At 41.7% G+C, this 14,970-nt stretch overlaps 1 protein-coding gene across 1 annotated transcript in view; it reads left to right on the forward strand.

The window, feature by feature from the left end:
* Positions 1-14,970, forward strand: part of DNAH6 (dynein axonemal heavy chain 6) — a 190,541-nt gene that overhangs the window by 48,042 nt on the left and 127,529 nt on the right. Inside the window, exons 24-33 of the mRNA XM_034774925.1 lie at positions 183-378; positions 988-1,152; positions 2,382-2,495; positions 3,739-3,864; positions 3,966-4,121; positions 4,908-5,069; positions 6,880-7,017; positions 11,128-11,295; positions 12,281-12,429; positions 13,215-13,322. Coding sequence (XP_034630816.1) covers positions 183-378; positions 988-1,152; positions 2,382-2,495; positions 3,739-3,864; positions 3,966-4,121; positions 4,908-5,069; positions 6,880-7,017; positions 11,128-11,295; positions 12,281-12,429; positions 13,215-13,322 — 1,482 coding nt within the window. The remainder of the gene's footprint in view (positions 1-182; positions 379-987; positions 1,153-2,381; positions 2,496-3,738; positions 3,865-3,965; positions 4,122-4,907; positions 5,070-6,879; positions 7,018-11,127; positions 11,296-12,280; positions 12,430-13,214; positions 13,323-14,970) is intronic.

Below are 14,970 nucleotides of genomic sequence, written 5' to 3' on the forward strand. Positions count from 1 at the left end.
GAAGGCATATATTTGTTTTAATGTTATACTGTGTGCTACTAATACAAAAGGCAAGAATCTTTAGTTATACTATAAAATTCTTCCAAATTGTACTATTTTTAGCTAACATGAGAATGTTTTGGTTTTTTTAAAATTTTTGTGTCAAATATTTTGCATCTAAAGTTCTTTTGTTTATCAAACAGGTTTTACTTTTTATCAAACGATGAACTCCTGGAAATCTTGGCCCAGACTCGCAATCCTCAAGCAGTTCAGCCTCATTTAAGAAAATGCTTTGATTCAATTTCTAAACTAGAGTTTGCCATGATGACTCCATCTGAGGGAGAAGAAAAGGTTTTTACTAATGATATTTTAGCAATGTTGTCGCCCGAGGGAGAGAGGGTAAGTAAATATTTTGATTACTCTTTTAATCTGTTTCCAGTAAATATATATTTTCCATATATACAGTACGTGAAAGGAAAAAGTTAGAAACACAACTGTTATATATGAATAAAATACAGAATAGGCCAGATCCATCACTGCATTACTCCAGGTTTATAAGGCTAGAGCTTCTTAGATTTCAGTGGCATTACACTGGCATAAAAATGATAGAATCACAGGGCTGGAAGGGACCTTGAGAGCTCATTTAGTCCCGTCCCCTGCACTCATGGTAGGACTAAGTATTATCTAGACCATCCCTGACAGGGGTTTGTCCAACCTGCTCTTAAAAATCTCCAATGCTGGAGATTCCACAACCTCCCTAGGCAATTTATTCCAGTGCTTAACCACCCTGACAGTTAGGAAGTTTTTCCTAATGTCCAAGCTAAACCTCCTTTACTGCAATTTAAACCCATTGCTTCTTGTCCTATGGAGTAGTACACTGGTGAATCAGGCTTAGTATTTTTTTGCTGTGCCCTCAGTGATCCTAGAAAACACCTACAGTATCAAGGTATGAGCCTATAAACTCAGAGGAAATAGTACCTCCATGCTTAACACAGCTTTTGATTGTAGGTTGGCTTAGGGAAAGGACTTAAGGCCAGAGGAAATGTAGAAGACTGGCTTAGTAAAGTAGAAGAAGCCATGTTCTCTTCTCTTAGACGCCTGACTAAAGCTGCTATTGCTGATTATCAAACCAGAGTGAGAATGGAATGGGTTGTTGCTGGACACCCATCTCAGGTAAGCCACACTAATTGTTGTGTGATCTTTCTTGCCTACTGTGATAGAATACACCCCTGTGTTCACACTTGAAGACATATAACTTGCTGACCAGTAATAGCATGGTAAAATGTGTCTGGCAGCTTTATGCCTAAAGTTATAAGTTTCCCTGTATGACATTAAAAACCCATGTTCAGAGTCGCGTAGCACCAAACTCGTCAAACATACCTGCCTTGAAAAAGGAGAATATGCTTGTCTTAATTTGGGTTTAAGCAATAAACAGAGTCATCAAGGGAGAAAATAAGGAAAGCGCGCACAGGTGAAAAAGCCATGCAGGAAACATCCTTCCTCTAGCAGACTGCCTGTCTCTTGGTTCTCACTGGAAATGATTTTCAAAGAGGGACTAAAAAACTATAAAAAGGAGGGGCAAACACCCCCAAGACGCCCTTTTCTGTCTCCCTGCCCACCTCATTCTCTGCGCCTGAGAAGACAAAGGAAACAGCCATTGGACTCTGTGGGAGGGGTCCTGACTCCATGAGTTTTGTCAGTATTGCTACTAGAAGCGTGTGGTGAGAAACTTTGTTTGAATCTAATACAGTTCGTTAAATTAGGCACTAGAAAGTGTTTTATCTTTATTTTCTTGTAACCATTTTTTATTTTTATGCCTCTTTATTTCTACTTACTTAAAATCTCTTTGTAGTTAATAAACTTGTTTTATTATTTTCGCTAATCCAGTGTGTTTAAGTTAAAGTGTCTGGGCAACTCTAAAGTAATAAGCAGCTGTGTATTTCTTCCCTTAAAGGAATAATGGACTTAATATATTTGGAGTGTCCTTGGGGAAAATCCAGGACTGGGAGCATGTTGGGGCCACCCTGCAGTATAAAAGCCAGAGCATAACCCTAGTTACACACAGACACTCAGGGTGTGGCTTACATGCCGGACGGTTGTTTGTGGGAGCTACTTCAGCAAGGCATTGTAAGGCACCCAAGGTTGCAGGGCAGGGATGGCACAGCCCTCCATTGGTCTGCATAGCACCCTGGTATGTCACACCTATCCACTTACTTTGGCCTTGATCCTGCAAACATCTAAACATATGCTTAAGCCCAGGAGTTGTCCAATTTAAGCCCATGCATGCTTGCAGGATCACGGCCTTGCTTATTTATGTGACCCCATCATTATTGTATCTGAGTTCCTACTCTGCCAACTTCTCTAAGACGTATCGATGGTATTTTTATGTTTCCTTTCTACAGGTTGTCCTGACTGTTTCCCAGCTCATGTGGTGCCGTGATCTGACTCAGTGCTTAGAAGGAGAAGATCATGATCACTTACAAGCTTTAAGTGACTTTGAAAAAATAAATGTTGATGTGAGTTTGTATGTGGGGTTTTGGCATCAAATGAATTTAACGTTTTGTTTGCCATGCTTGAAAATTAGTTTTGAATTAATTTTTAAAAAGAAAGTAAAATTCTGCTAAGTGGCTAAGTCTGTGTATCCAGTCCCGTTGTGAACCAACTGATGTTCACGTGCCTGAGCCACCTTAAGGCGTATTCCACCAGGGGAATAGTCGTCTTAAGAACAAGTATAGAGATTGTGGCTTCAGCTGAAATCGGTAGGGCTTGCTGCATGGAATTTTGTTCATATGTTCACAAGTCACTGTTTGCTCGACATGACATCAAGAGCAGATGCTGGTTTTAGAAATGCTGTGCTGCAGTCACTGTTAAACTTGCCAGGTTCCTCAGGCCACTATCTCGGGGAGGTCAGTACTAACTAGCGTCCTGCAATAGAGCTTCACAGAAGCAAGATCATGAAGGAGAATCTTGCAAACAGTAACTTGTTCTCCAACTGCATTGCCTCCATCAAGCCTCACTGACCCTTCATCCTTAACTCTGCTTTGGAGCCCATCTCCAAACAAGGCTTCTGGTGGCAGAAGAACTGAGGGATGGCTTGAGGGGCTGGGTATTTATACCCTGCTTCTATGGAATGATGGCTTTGAGGGAATTGTGAGTGCTCATCTCTGCCAACGTTGCTCAAAATGGTCTTGTAGCCGTGTGACTGGGGCCCAGAGTCTGATTCTGGTGAGCTATGCATAGGGCTTTTTCTGTGAGGGTTAGCCAGAGTGGGTAGAGGGTTCAGTGTGTAGTGGTCAAATGCTAAGTGCCAATACTTTCAAGTTGGCATTTGATAATATTTGGCTCCCCAATGGAGCTGATATTTGGGAAATACAGTAGTCAGCTTCCATGTCACCAGGCTGTTTGATTTTCTGTAGTCTCTTAAATGATTTTATATACTTCAGTTGGCTTAGAGCTGCTAAGTTTATATATATATTTTCTTATCTGTGTTGAGAACCGTTTGAAAGCAGTCAAAAATGGGAAGAAATGAATGGAAGCTTTATTTTAATGACCCTCAGATGTAAAACAACTATATTCTAAATAACCACAATATCTCCAGAAATGGGTAATTTTATTTCTTAAACTTTTACAGCTTAGTTAGAGATGTACCCTGGAGCTGTGCTAATTTGTACCTGCTGAAGACCTGACCACCTATTTTAAAGTTCTGATATTTTCAGTGCCGTGAGAAAATACTTTAACACTTTATTTATTCATTTATAGAGGTTAAATGCACTGGCTGGATTAGTCCGTGGTAGTCTTCCAAAATTACACAGAAATATTATAACAGCGTTGATAACTATTGATGTACATGCAAGAGATATCGTCAGTGAACTTGTGGCAGAAAAGGTAAAGCAACTGTTTATGCCAAAATAACGGATATTTTTGTACAAAATGCTAACTGCTTTGAATCACATTATTCACAAATGCATTGTGTATTATCTCTGTAGGTGGACACTGTTGACAATTTTGAATGGCAAAGACAACTACGTTATTATTGGGATCTTGATCTGGATAACTGTGTTGCTAGGATGGCTTTATCCCAGTATACTTATGGCTATGAATACCTAGGAGCATGTCCAAGATTGGTGATAACCCCACTGACTGTATGTATTTACTTATACTCTTTATCATTATTTAGATAGAGGTTTGTTGCGTTAGAAGTAGTAGTAGTGAGTAACCCGTAGATAGGTAGTTGGTATTTAGAAATCTTTTAGTATGGGATTGACGTGTAGCACTGTACAAAACAGGGGCTTATACTCCCTCATAGTGTTACCTTTTTGCAGCAAAATAAAACTAAAGTGCCCTGGAAGATAACAGCCTGTTACTATTACCAGTTACACCTTTGGTGAAAGGACTCAAGATGTTCATCTATACCTATGCAGAGCTGTCTAATTCAGCCAATATTCAACACATCTGGGCATTTTCTATTACGTGGAAAATTCAGGCATATTTGTGGACAGGCTTTGTACTGAGTTTTTGGCTGCAGTGAACCATCCAAATTGGCATATTGGAAAATCAGGCTCATGTGCAATACGGAATGTAATAACATGGGGCAATGGGAGTTTGACCAGAATGAGGACTTCCGAATTTAGAGCACGGTATGCTAATATACTGAGCTACACTTTTTAATGGTGTATTTTGCACAGTTTGTGCTGATTTAAATACATTAGAGCAGATCTTCAGCTGGCGTAAATTGTCACAGCTCCATGGGGAGCTCCAAGTAAGGATCTGTTCCATACTATTTGCTATCACCTTATACATAGAGTATTTGTAAATATGTCAGCAGGTTTAGGAAGTGTTTAAAACAAATCAGAAAAAGTGAAAAGTAGCAGAAGCTTTGGCCAATACCTACTCTTCCCTATGTAACAATACTGTATGAATCTCATCAGGATCGCTGCTACCTTTGCCTTATGGGAGCTTTGCAGCTTGACCTAGGTGGAGCTCCTGCTGGACCTGCTGGAACTGGTAAAACAGAGACGACTAAAGACCTTGCCAAAGCACTTGCCATCCAGTGTGTTGTGTTTAACTGCTCTGATGGTTTGGATTACAAGGTATGAGAAGTAAATGTATTAATATGAGCAATCTCAATGCAGTCAGTGGGATTGCACAGACAAAACTCAATGCTCCATTTGTCCCTGTGAAGTTACTTGTCTACAGTCTCATAGGAAATGAACGGTAGAGCTGAGAGTAGAATCCAGGGCTCTTGGGTTTGTAGTCATGTATCTTAACTTCCTTTTGTTTAGCTCTACTACAGTATAAATAGGATCAATGTGCCCAGCCTTTATAGAATCTCTCCATAGAAATGGCACTGTAATTTTGCCCTACCACAGAATTAGCTCTTTGCACTATGACAAAGGAGAGGAGAAGGTGATGAAAAGAAAAAAAAATAAATTGCAGACACGTTAAAATTAACAAAAACATCTTAATTATCATTAGGAAAGAGTGAGGCAGTCTGGGAAGTTTTTAAGAAATTAGAGCTATATAGATAAATATAAAATAGGTTCCCCTTCTCCATCAGGAAGAAAAGCATTGGCCGCAAGCATTTTGGATGTTTAAAAGGCAGGTTTGGGGAAGATGTGTCCATAATAACAAGTTTCCCTATCCTTTTGAACTGCATTTAAAAATCTTATCTTGGGCTAGATTCTCTGTTTTGCCAAGATGCATTCAGTTTCTAGGGTCTGGTGGTATCAAACTGCCCCAGCCCTGGTCCTGACATAAACCTGTTCTAACATGATAGCTGCCTATGGTTCCCTAAGGGACCATTCACTAGCTGACACTTGCCATAGGGTGTCCACTCCATCCCCTCCCGACCCGTTTGCCTTATCACACCCACTGTCTCCCTTCACCAGCCCCCTGTGCCAGGTTGACTAGTCTGGTGTAGGAGCTGGCTCCACCGCCTTGACACCACTTTGGAATGCCTTTCTGCCTGGGAAATGCTCAGCAGTGGCCAGATCATGTTCCCTTGTACCAACTGAGCAGTGTAAAGGGAAATCTGGGCACTTTTACTGAGAATTTTGTATGTCAGCATTTAACTTCTCAATTCTGAGCTGATTGGATCGTACTAATTTTATAAGAAAACAGTGTAGAATAGAGTTCAGGGAGGGTTTTGGATTTCACAAATCATGTGACATCTTTTTAGAGAACCTGGACTTTTTTCATACTATTAATTGTAATAAAGGTATTTTTCTAAAAAAGCGTTGTAATATACAGCATGTGGCAATAAAATAAATTTTTAAGAGATTCTATTTTTTTCCCCATGGGTATATAATTCTCCTGTGGTCAGATCCGGTGCAGATACTCTCTAATGTCAGTTTTCCCTTGACATTTATTTCTACTTCCAAGGCCCATTTTTCTTTTTCTCTTCTATTTAAAGGATTGAGAACCTCTGTTTTAGGGCCTCTTTTCTCTCTCTCTCTCTCTCTGCTCCTTAATTGTCTTTATTTTATTTTTTTTAGTTTGAAATTATCCCACAAGATGAAAGTATCTTGAAGTGCTTTACAACATAAAGCTGATCAGAAGCAAGTATGCATAAACATATGGCTTACAAGTTGATTGGAATCATTCTGGGGTTTTTACTATAAACATTCTATTCTGCGCCTTGTGCGTATGCAGCTTTAATTACAGAATAACATGCTGTTTATTCCCAGGACCCCTGCCTCAGTCAGTGGTCTGGATGCATGTTCCAGTCAGAATGGGGGGCCCTTCAGTGCTGTATAAATAAGCCAGTTTTTCTTTCTTCCGCAAAGTGACATTTCTTCTTCCTCTCCATTTCTCTCAAACTGGACTAACTAGCTTCATAGCTTTTGAAGAACTTGAGACATGTCAGTGCAGTGTTAAGCTATGACTGTGCTGTGATTTCAGATGATGGGACGATTCTTCAGTGGTTTGGCCCAGTCTGGAGCATGGTGCTGCTTTGATGAATTTAACCGAATTGATATTGAAGTTCTGTCTGTGATTGCTCAGCAGCTGATAACTATTAGGAATGCTAAAGCTGCAAAGGTAATATCTTTTTTTATTAGATATTAAAACACACGTAGTGTTTTATGGAGATTTTTAATGAATGTCATGCTTGTGAAGAGATCTAGACTGACAACACTGAGATCTTAAATCCTTTATTGAAGCACAGTAGAAGTATAGCACGGACTGCAGCAATGCAAGCTTCTCCAAGAATGTGCCATAACCCTGACCTAGCGAGGTCACTTGTAAGGGTTCGATGGTAGTTGAGTCTCTATTCTCCACATCCATTCAGTCCTTATCCTTTATTATGAGATTTCCAGCAAGGGTGCTAAACAATGACAACTATGGATGGGCCTGATCCAGCAAAGACTTGCTACTGTGCATGTGACGGGTTGGATCACAGAAACCCCCTTTGGGACTGCCACCTGATGTGCTTTGACTACCTCTGAGTCTGTTTTCTCTGCCAGCTTAGGACTTCAGTGCCCTGCCTAGATTGAACCAGACACACTTGCCTGCTACAAACCCAGTCCCAAGTCTGAACCACGTCCCCCAACAGCTGCAGGCTTAACTGAAAACAGCTTAAGAAGTGTTCCTGTCTCCAACACCCAGATGCCCAGCTCCCAGTGGGGTCCAAACCCCAAATAAATCCGTTTTACCCCGTATAAAGCTTATGCAGGGTAAACTCATAAATTGTTCACCCTCTATAACACTGATAAAGAGCTATGCACAGCTGTTTGCCCCCCCCCCCAGGTATTAATGCATACTCTGGGTTAATTAATAAGTAAAAAATTTAATTATTAAATACAAAAAGTAGGATTTAAGTGGTTCCAAGTAATAACAGACAGAACAAAGTGGTGAATTAGCAAGCAAAATAAAATAAAACATGCAAGTCTAAACCTAATAGAGTAAGAAAACTGAATACAGATAAAATCTCACCCTCAGATGTTTCAATAAGCTTCTATCAAAGACTGGACGCCTTCCTAGTCTGGGCACAATCCTTTCCCCTGGTACAGCCCTTGTTCCAGCACAGGTGGTAGCTATGGGATTTCTCATGATTGCAGCCCCTTTTGTTCTGTTCCACCCCCTTATATAGCTTTGCACAAATCCTTTTTCCCTCTCTGGGTTCCCACCCCTCCTTCTAAATGGAAAAGCAGCAGGTTAAAGGTGGATTCCAGTTCAGGTGACATGATCACATGTCACTGTAAGACTTCATTACACACTTGCCAGCACAAAGGTATACAGGAAGACTTACAAGTAAAACAGAGCCATCTACAATCAATTGTCCTGGTTGATGGAAGCCATCAAGATTCCAAACGACCATTAATGGCCCACACTTTGCATAATTACAATAGGCCCTCAGAGTTATAGTTCATATTTCTAGTTTCAGATACAAGAATGATACATACATACAAATAGGATGACCATACTCAGTAGATTATAAGCTTTGTAATGATACCTTACAAGAGACCTTTTGCATGAAGCATATTCCAGTTACATTATATTCTCACTCATTAACATACTTTCATAAAATCATATAGAGTGCAACGTCACAGTGCATATCTTTATTCTTGCATGTAGTCCCATTGAAGTCAGTGGGATTACATGCTGGAGAAAAGGGACTCAATAGTCACTGTTTGTAGAATTGGGTCTGTGATGGCATGTTTCATGATGTTGAATTAAAATCACCAACTCATAGGACAAGAGGAGTGGTCCTCCATTATTAATTTTATTTAATGTTCAGATATTAAACTTTTAGATTCTTCAGATTCTTATTTTTCAGGAAAATGTAGTTAAATCTTATTTTTTCGTGTTTAATAAAGTGGATTATTGTTCTAAAGCTTTTCCCAGCACAACTCTGTGGATGTTAATTAATTCTGACCTGTAACACTTATGCTATTTTCACTTAATTTCAGTGCCCACTAGAGACCATCAAATTAATTTCAGTTGAATTCTGTAAAACAAGTCCATCTAATTTCTTGCCTAATTTAGCGTTTGTCAGTACTTTTCTTTCATGCACACTTTCTTAGTCACAGAATATTAAACATTCTTGCCTTCTGCCATTTTTAAGCTCCTCTCTAAAGAGTCTGATAAATTATTACTTACTTTTAAATTCCATTCCTGAACATTCCAGTCTGTGGTCCCTCTGTGTGTCATCATACCAAATGAAGGATAGGTCTGTACACAGCAACTCAGATAATGCCCGGCTCCATTCTGAATTATGTAAAAGTATTAGGGGAGTTGGATTTATTCACAGTAGAAAAGAGTAGATCTTGAGGTGACCTTCCGTAAATGGAGATTTCGAAATTCCAGAAGAAATTAATAAAATTGTGAGAGAGAAATTGTTCACACTGGTGATGGATTCCAAAACTAGGAGTCTGCCTACACATTTGGAAACTTAGTCACAACTGTTGTTGAAAGATATAATTGCCAGTAACATATCTTACGTATCTACAGGGCTAAATCTTCTGTCTCAAACGAGAGCTGTGCACCCAGCATGATTTTATGTGTGGGGTGGGGCAGAGCATAGAGACCACAGCTTCACAGTGGCCCCCACAGCAGACCTGCAGAGGAGAGAATATGGGGAAGAGGCATGGGGAGGGCTGTGAGTTTTCATCTACCTGAATCCATTGTTGTGACCCCACTGTGTAGGGGCTGCATAGCAGACCATGGATGGGATTGCAGCCCTGAAGCTGAAATCATGGATGTGAGGGGTCTTTGTGGTTGTCCTCACTGTTTAACTTCCCTACCTAGAGTTAAAGCAAAGGCCAGGTAAATGGGCTGTAGGTTTGGCCCCTCGGGCTTTTCATTTAGAGAGATCACAAAGCACTTTCCTGTACATCTCCATAGATCCTGTCCTACACAGAAAACATCCAATGGCATTATAACTCCACTTTCCAGGAAGCAGCAACATAAAAATGATCCACCTCTGCCTCATCTCAGATCTCCTTTTTGAGGGATGGCTTTTATCTTTTATTCTTATTCAGCCTTCCTCCACAGAGTGCAGATCTTCAGTTCCTAGGGTCAGGTTTGCTATGCACTGAAGACTTTCAGAAACCTGATTTCGCAACAGGTGGTCCTGATTCAGATGGACAATCAGGTCCCCATATTCTAAAGCAACAAGCAGTGAGACATCGTGCCCCCTATGTCTTGGAATTCTTAGTGGAGCAGGAGCGGGGCTCCATCTCACAAAATGTTCCTGCTCACCACTTACCTAGCAGCAGAGGACCAGGAATCTCACCAGACTGATCCAACCTCTTAAAAAACTCAGTGCCTCTGTCAGCGTTTTCAGTTGGTTAGATTAGTGTTAGAAATTTTAGCTTTGTTTATTTTATGTATGGAAGCTGTTTCTTTTATTCATTTGTATTAGTTCCAACACCTCAGTGTGGGCTCATGGATCCTACGATGGATCCAGAGGGGAAGAGGTGAGGATTTCAGAGATGTGCCTCTTGCTCTGCTGAATTCCCCACTTCAGATGCCCATAGGAGGTGTCTGGCTTAGCTGGGGGAAGAACACCCTCCTTCATGGTGCATGATCAGCAGCAACTTCACCCCAGGAGCGCTCAAGGAGCATCAGAGCCAGCTCAAGCTTTTCTAGTTCAGGCGGCTCTGGGGCCAAACCCTCTGGTTCCATAACTGCTGGTTTGGTGAGAACTGAGAAGCCTGCGTTAGCCCCTCAGGAAATAAAAAGCAGCCTCACATCCCACTGACGGTACCGTCCTTTGCGTCTGAACTGAAAACAAAGTCTCCAATACTGAAGGATCCTAAACCAGCAAATCCTAATTCTAGACATGGTGGAACCTCAGAGGTGTCTTCCTCTGTTAGCAGAGCCAACTGTTGTGGAAAAGCCCTGCTTTATAACCAGCAATGCCACAAAGCTGTCTGCTGTGCTCATCAGGATTTCATATTTATTTCTGTTTGTTTCACATTTAAAACCAGGTGTGAAGCCAGTAGTTTCATTTGGTTTTTCAAAAGCTTAGAAAGAAAAATGCATTATCCAAGTGTATTCATACTCAGCTATAAATGCAAACCACAATTCACTCTCTGTAATCTGTCTTTTAAAAAAAAGCCCTAATTTTTAAAAAAGAATGTGTGATTTTATTTTTTGTAGAAATTTAGTATAAAGTATATTGACATTTCACTTTCTTTTAAACAGCTCTCTCGATTTATGTTTGAGGGACGTGAAATAAAGTTGGTTATGACCTGTGTGGCATTCATCACAATGAATCCTGGCTATGCTGGACGAACAGAGCTACCTGACAATCTAAAAGCTCTCTTCAGACCCTTTGCAATGATGGTCCCAAATTATGCCTTGATTGCTGAGGTACCTGTAAATATAGGGAATGTCATATGGCCTGTGTGATTATCTAGTCTGACATTGTGCAAACCAATGATCCCTTTTGTCCTTATTCTATTAAGCTATAATATATACAATAAACATGTTGCAATTGTTTATTTGAGGGCAATATTACCGTTTAATAGTAATGAACCACAATATTATCATGAGTGTCTATTCTCTATCTCCCTGGAGTCTTCTCAAATATGCCATTAATGAAGTTATGCTTGTGCATAGATCTCTTTGTAAACTATTTCCTGGAAAATTGGAGTTTCTTCATAAATACATTTAGTTAATCCCGCACAGCATTACTCTGTTTGGACATGAAATATATTATGTCTGATGTCACTCAGAAATACACCGCTACCCTGATAAAACGCTGTCCTCGGGAGCCAAAAAATCTTACCACGTTATAGGTGAAACCACGTTATATCGAACTTGCTTTGATCCGCCGGAGTGCGCACCCCCACCTCCCTGGAGTGCTGCTTTACCGCGTTACATCCGAATTCGTATTATATCGGGTCGCGTTATATCGGGATAGAGGTGTATGAGTCCATAATTTAAAATATTTGCTATACCTTATTACATACTTTTGATCCTTTAGGGCTAGACTGTGTAACCCTTGCCCGCACTGGTGAGTATTTACTCACACAAGTATTCCCATTAAAGTAAATGGATCTGTTAGTAAATTCTCACCAATGCAAGGCTTGTAGATCTAGCCCTTAATATTTTCCCAAAGTAAATTGATTTAATGCTTTATTTCCTGTAGACAGAAGAAGATTGCATACCTGAGAGTGTTTGTAAAAAACTATAGTTAAAATAAATTAATGCAAAATTATACTATCTCTGATACATATATTAATATGCATACATTCAGTGCCAGTTGAAGACAATGTGAGAGCAGCACTGAGTACCTAGAAATAAAAATTTCCAGTATTTAATAAAAACTGTAGCCATCTCTTGTTTACGTTAGGTGATTCTGTATTCTGAAGGATTTGAATCTAGTAAAATTCTTGCAAGGAAGATGACTCAAATGTACAAACTTTGTAGCGAGCAGCTTTCTCAACAAGATCATTATGACTTTGGAATGAGAGCAGTCAAATCTGTATTAGTCATGGCTGGGTAAGTATCCTCGTACTGTATGAGCTATAACATTAGTATGAATATAATTTTATATACTTAGAAATATTAACAGTTTTATGTTTTAAATCATGTTTGTGTTAAGAAATATTCCTTCTGTAATTACAACTATTGTAAATGAAATGTGGATGATCACTGCATGATTTTTACATAATACATTTATACAGTAGTGTAATACATGAAAATAGAAAAATTCCCTGGTTATAGGGACAATGTAGCCTGGGAGCATAAGACAGTATATGTATTATTGCATACATTCTGACTATCTTCATCAGAAATATCTGAAAATGGCTTATTAAACATATGAATTTCAAAAGCTCTACACTTTTTCTACATTCTAAAAGGAAGACACATTTAGAGGTCCAAAAAAACCCCAAACCCCCAAACCAAACCCTATTAGTTACCTCCTGAAGATAAGTAACGAGCTTGCATGGAACTCGCTGTAGTCTTTCTGGATACACTTATTTCTGTTGGTGATGTGATTGGCTAACATTGTTTCCAGACTCCGGTATTACTGAATTCTGAGGAATAAATAATAGAAACATGGTGAATAGTCAAAAGTTGGAGGTCGGATATAATAAGTGGATTTTTGAGTTAACACAAAAATTTATCTCGACAGTGTAAGTGAATTGTACTAGAATTCTTAAGGAGTCATTTTATGAGAGGTTATTTACACAAGTTCACCTACAGTACCCTTGAATAATAGTCGGTATAAAAATAGATTGAGTGAAACTGAGACATCTTGTTTGCTTTTTATTAAAATTCAGGTCACTAAAAAGAGAGAACCCAGATCTGAATGAGGAAGTGGTATTAATAAGGGCTTTACGAGATTCTAACCTACCGAAATTTCTTGCAGATGACGCTCTTCTGTTCAGGTAATTTTCTATAATACTAGTTTGTTTTCTTCATCTAGTCATATCACATTTATGTTGCCATAGTGAAGGAGAAGACCCAACTTTCTAAGTGTAGTTTAATTTGTATTTTAGGTGGAGAGACTGTTGCACTTAATGTCTAACACAGCGGTTCTCAACCTAGTTACTATTGTGTTATGTGGGCCACATCCACACAAGATACATCTACAGCTACAGCTACCAAAAAAAAAAAGGCTTATTATTTGTTATAGGACAGCAATATGATTCAAATCAATACAGTACCTTTCATTTCAACACTGGCAAACATCTACCAAGAGCATTTTTAATTAGCAAAATAAGTCAAGACATTAATGGTTAAAATGAATTGGCAGCATGGCTGAGTACCTGGAGAGCACAGCTGCAGAGCCTGCCTGCAAAGATGGGGAGCCCTGCCCGGTGCTATACACTGCCTGCCATACACCCAGTCCCCAGCCAGGGACTGTTCCCCATGCACCCAGCCCCGCCACTCCCTAGGGACTGCCCCCCAGCCCCTCCCAGAATGCCCCCCATCACCAAACCCCTGTGGGACTGTCCACCCCAGCATCCAGACCCCTGCCCCCCAACACTGGGCTGGCACATGTGCCTGCCCTGCAGAGACAAGGTGCCCCGTCCAGGACAGAATGCCCTCCCCCCAGGGATTTCCCCCTTCAGCATCCAGTCCCTCTCCATGTACCCAGCCCTCCCAAGGACTGCCCCACAACATCAACCTCCCCATCCAGGGACTGTGCCCCAGGATCTTGCCCCACATCCAGGGAATGCCCACAGCTACCAGTCCCCTCACTTAAAATCTGTCCCCCATGCACTGGATGCACGCCCTCCCCTAGCCCCCTGCAGCCTAGGCCCCTGCACCCCCTTCCCCGTGCCTGCTGGTCTCCTACTTCAGCTGCACGGAGCTCAGGTGTGCAGTCCACCTGCCTGCCTGCCACTGCAGTCCTAGTGCTGGCAGCCTACTCCAGCTGCGGTCACTGGACCCATGATCCTGCAAGGTGGGGGTGGGGTAGGGTTACCATATTTAAAAAATAAAAAAGAGGACACTCCACGGGCCCTGGCCCCGCCCCCTACCCCGCCCCTACCCCGCCCATTCCCCGCCCATTCCCCCAAAGTCCCCGCCCTAACTCCCCCTCCTCCCTCCCAGCCACGCGAAAAAGGCTGTCCAAGCACTACCAGCTTCACGGTTTGCTGGGCAGCCGCCAGACCCTGCGCCCCCGGCCGGCGCTTCCCCAGCACAGCTGGAGCCCGGGAGGGGAAGAGCCCAGCCGGGGGCGCAGGGTCTGGAGGCTGCCCGACAAACCCGTGAAGCCAGTAGCGCTCGGGCTTTGGGCAGCCCCTATGCCTCCGGACCCTGCGCCCCCAGCCGGGCACTTTCCCTCCCGGGCTCCAGCTGCTCTGCTCCTCCCCTGACTCTTTGGCTCTGTTTAAGAGCCAAGCTGCCCGAGCCAGCGCTACCGGCTTCGGGCAGCCCCCGTGTCTCCGGACCCCGAGCCGCAGGCCGGGCACTTCCCTTCCCGGGTTCCAGCTGCTCTGCTCCGGCGGCGCAGGGTCTGGAGGCACGGGGGCTGCCTGAATCCGGTAGCGCTCGGGCAGCCCGGCTCTTAAACAGAGCCGAAGAGTC

This window comes from Trachemys scripta, chromosome 6 (genome assembly GCF_013100865.1).
Source record: "Trachemys scripta elegans isolate TJP31775 chromosome 6, CAS_Tse_1.0, whole genome shotgun sequence".
NCBI lineage: Eukaryota > Metazoa > Chordata > Testudines > Emydidae > Trachemys > Trachemys scripta.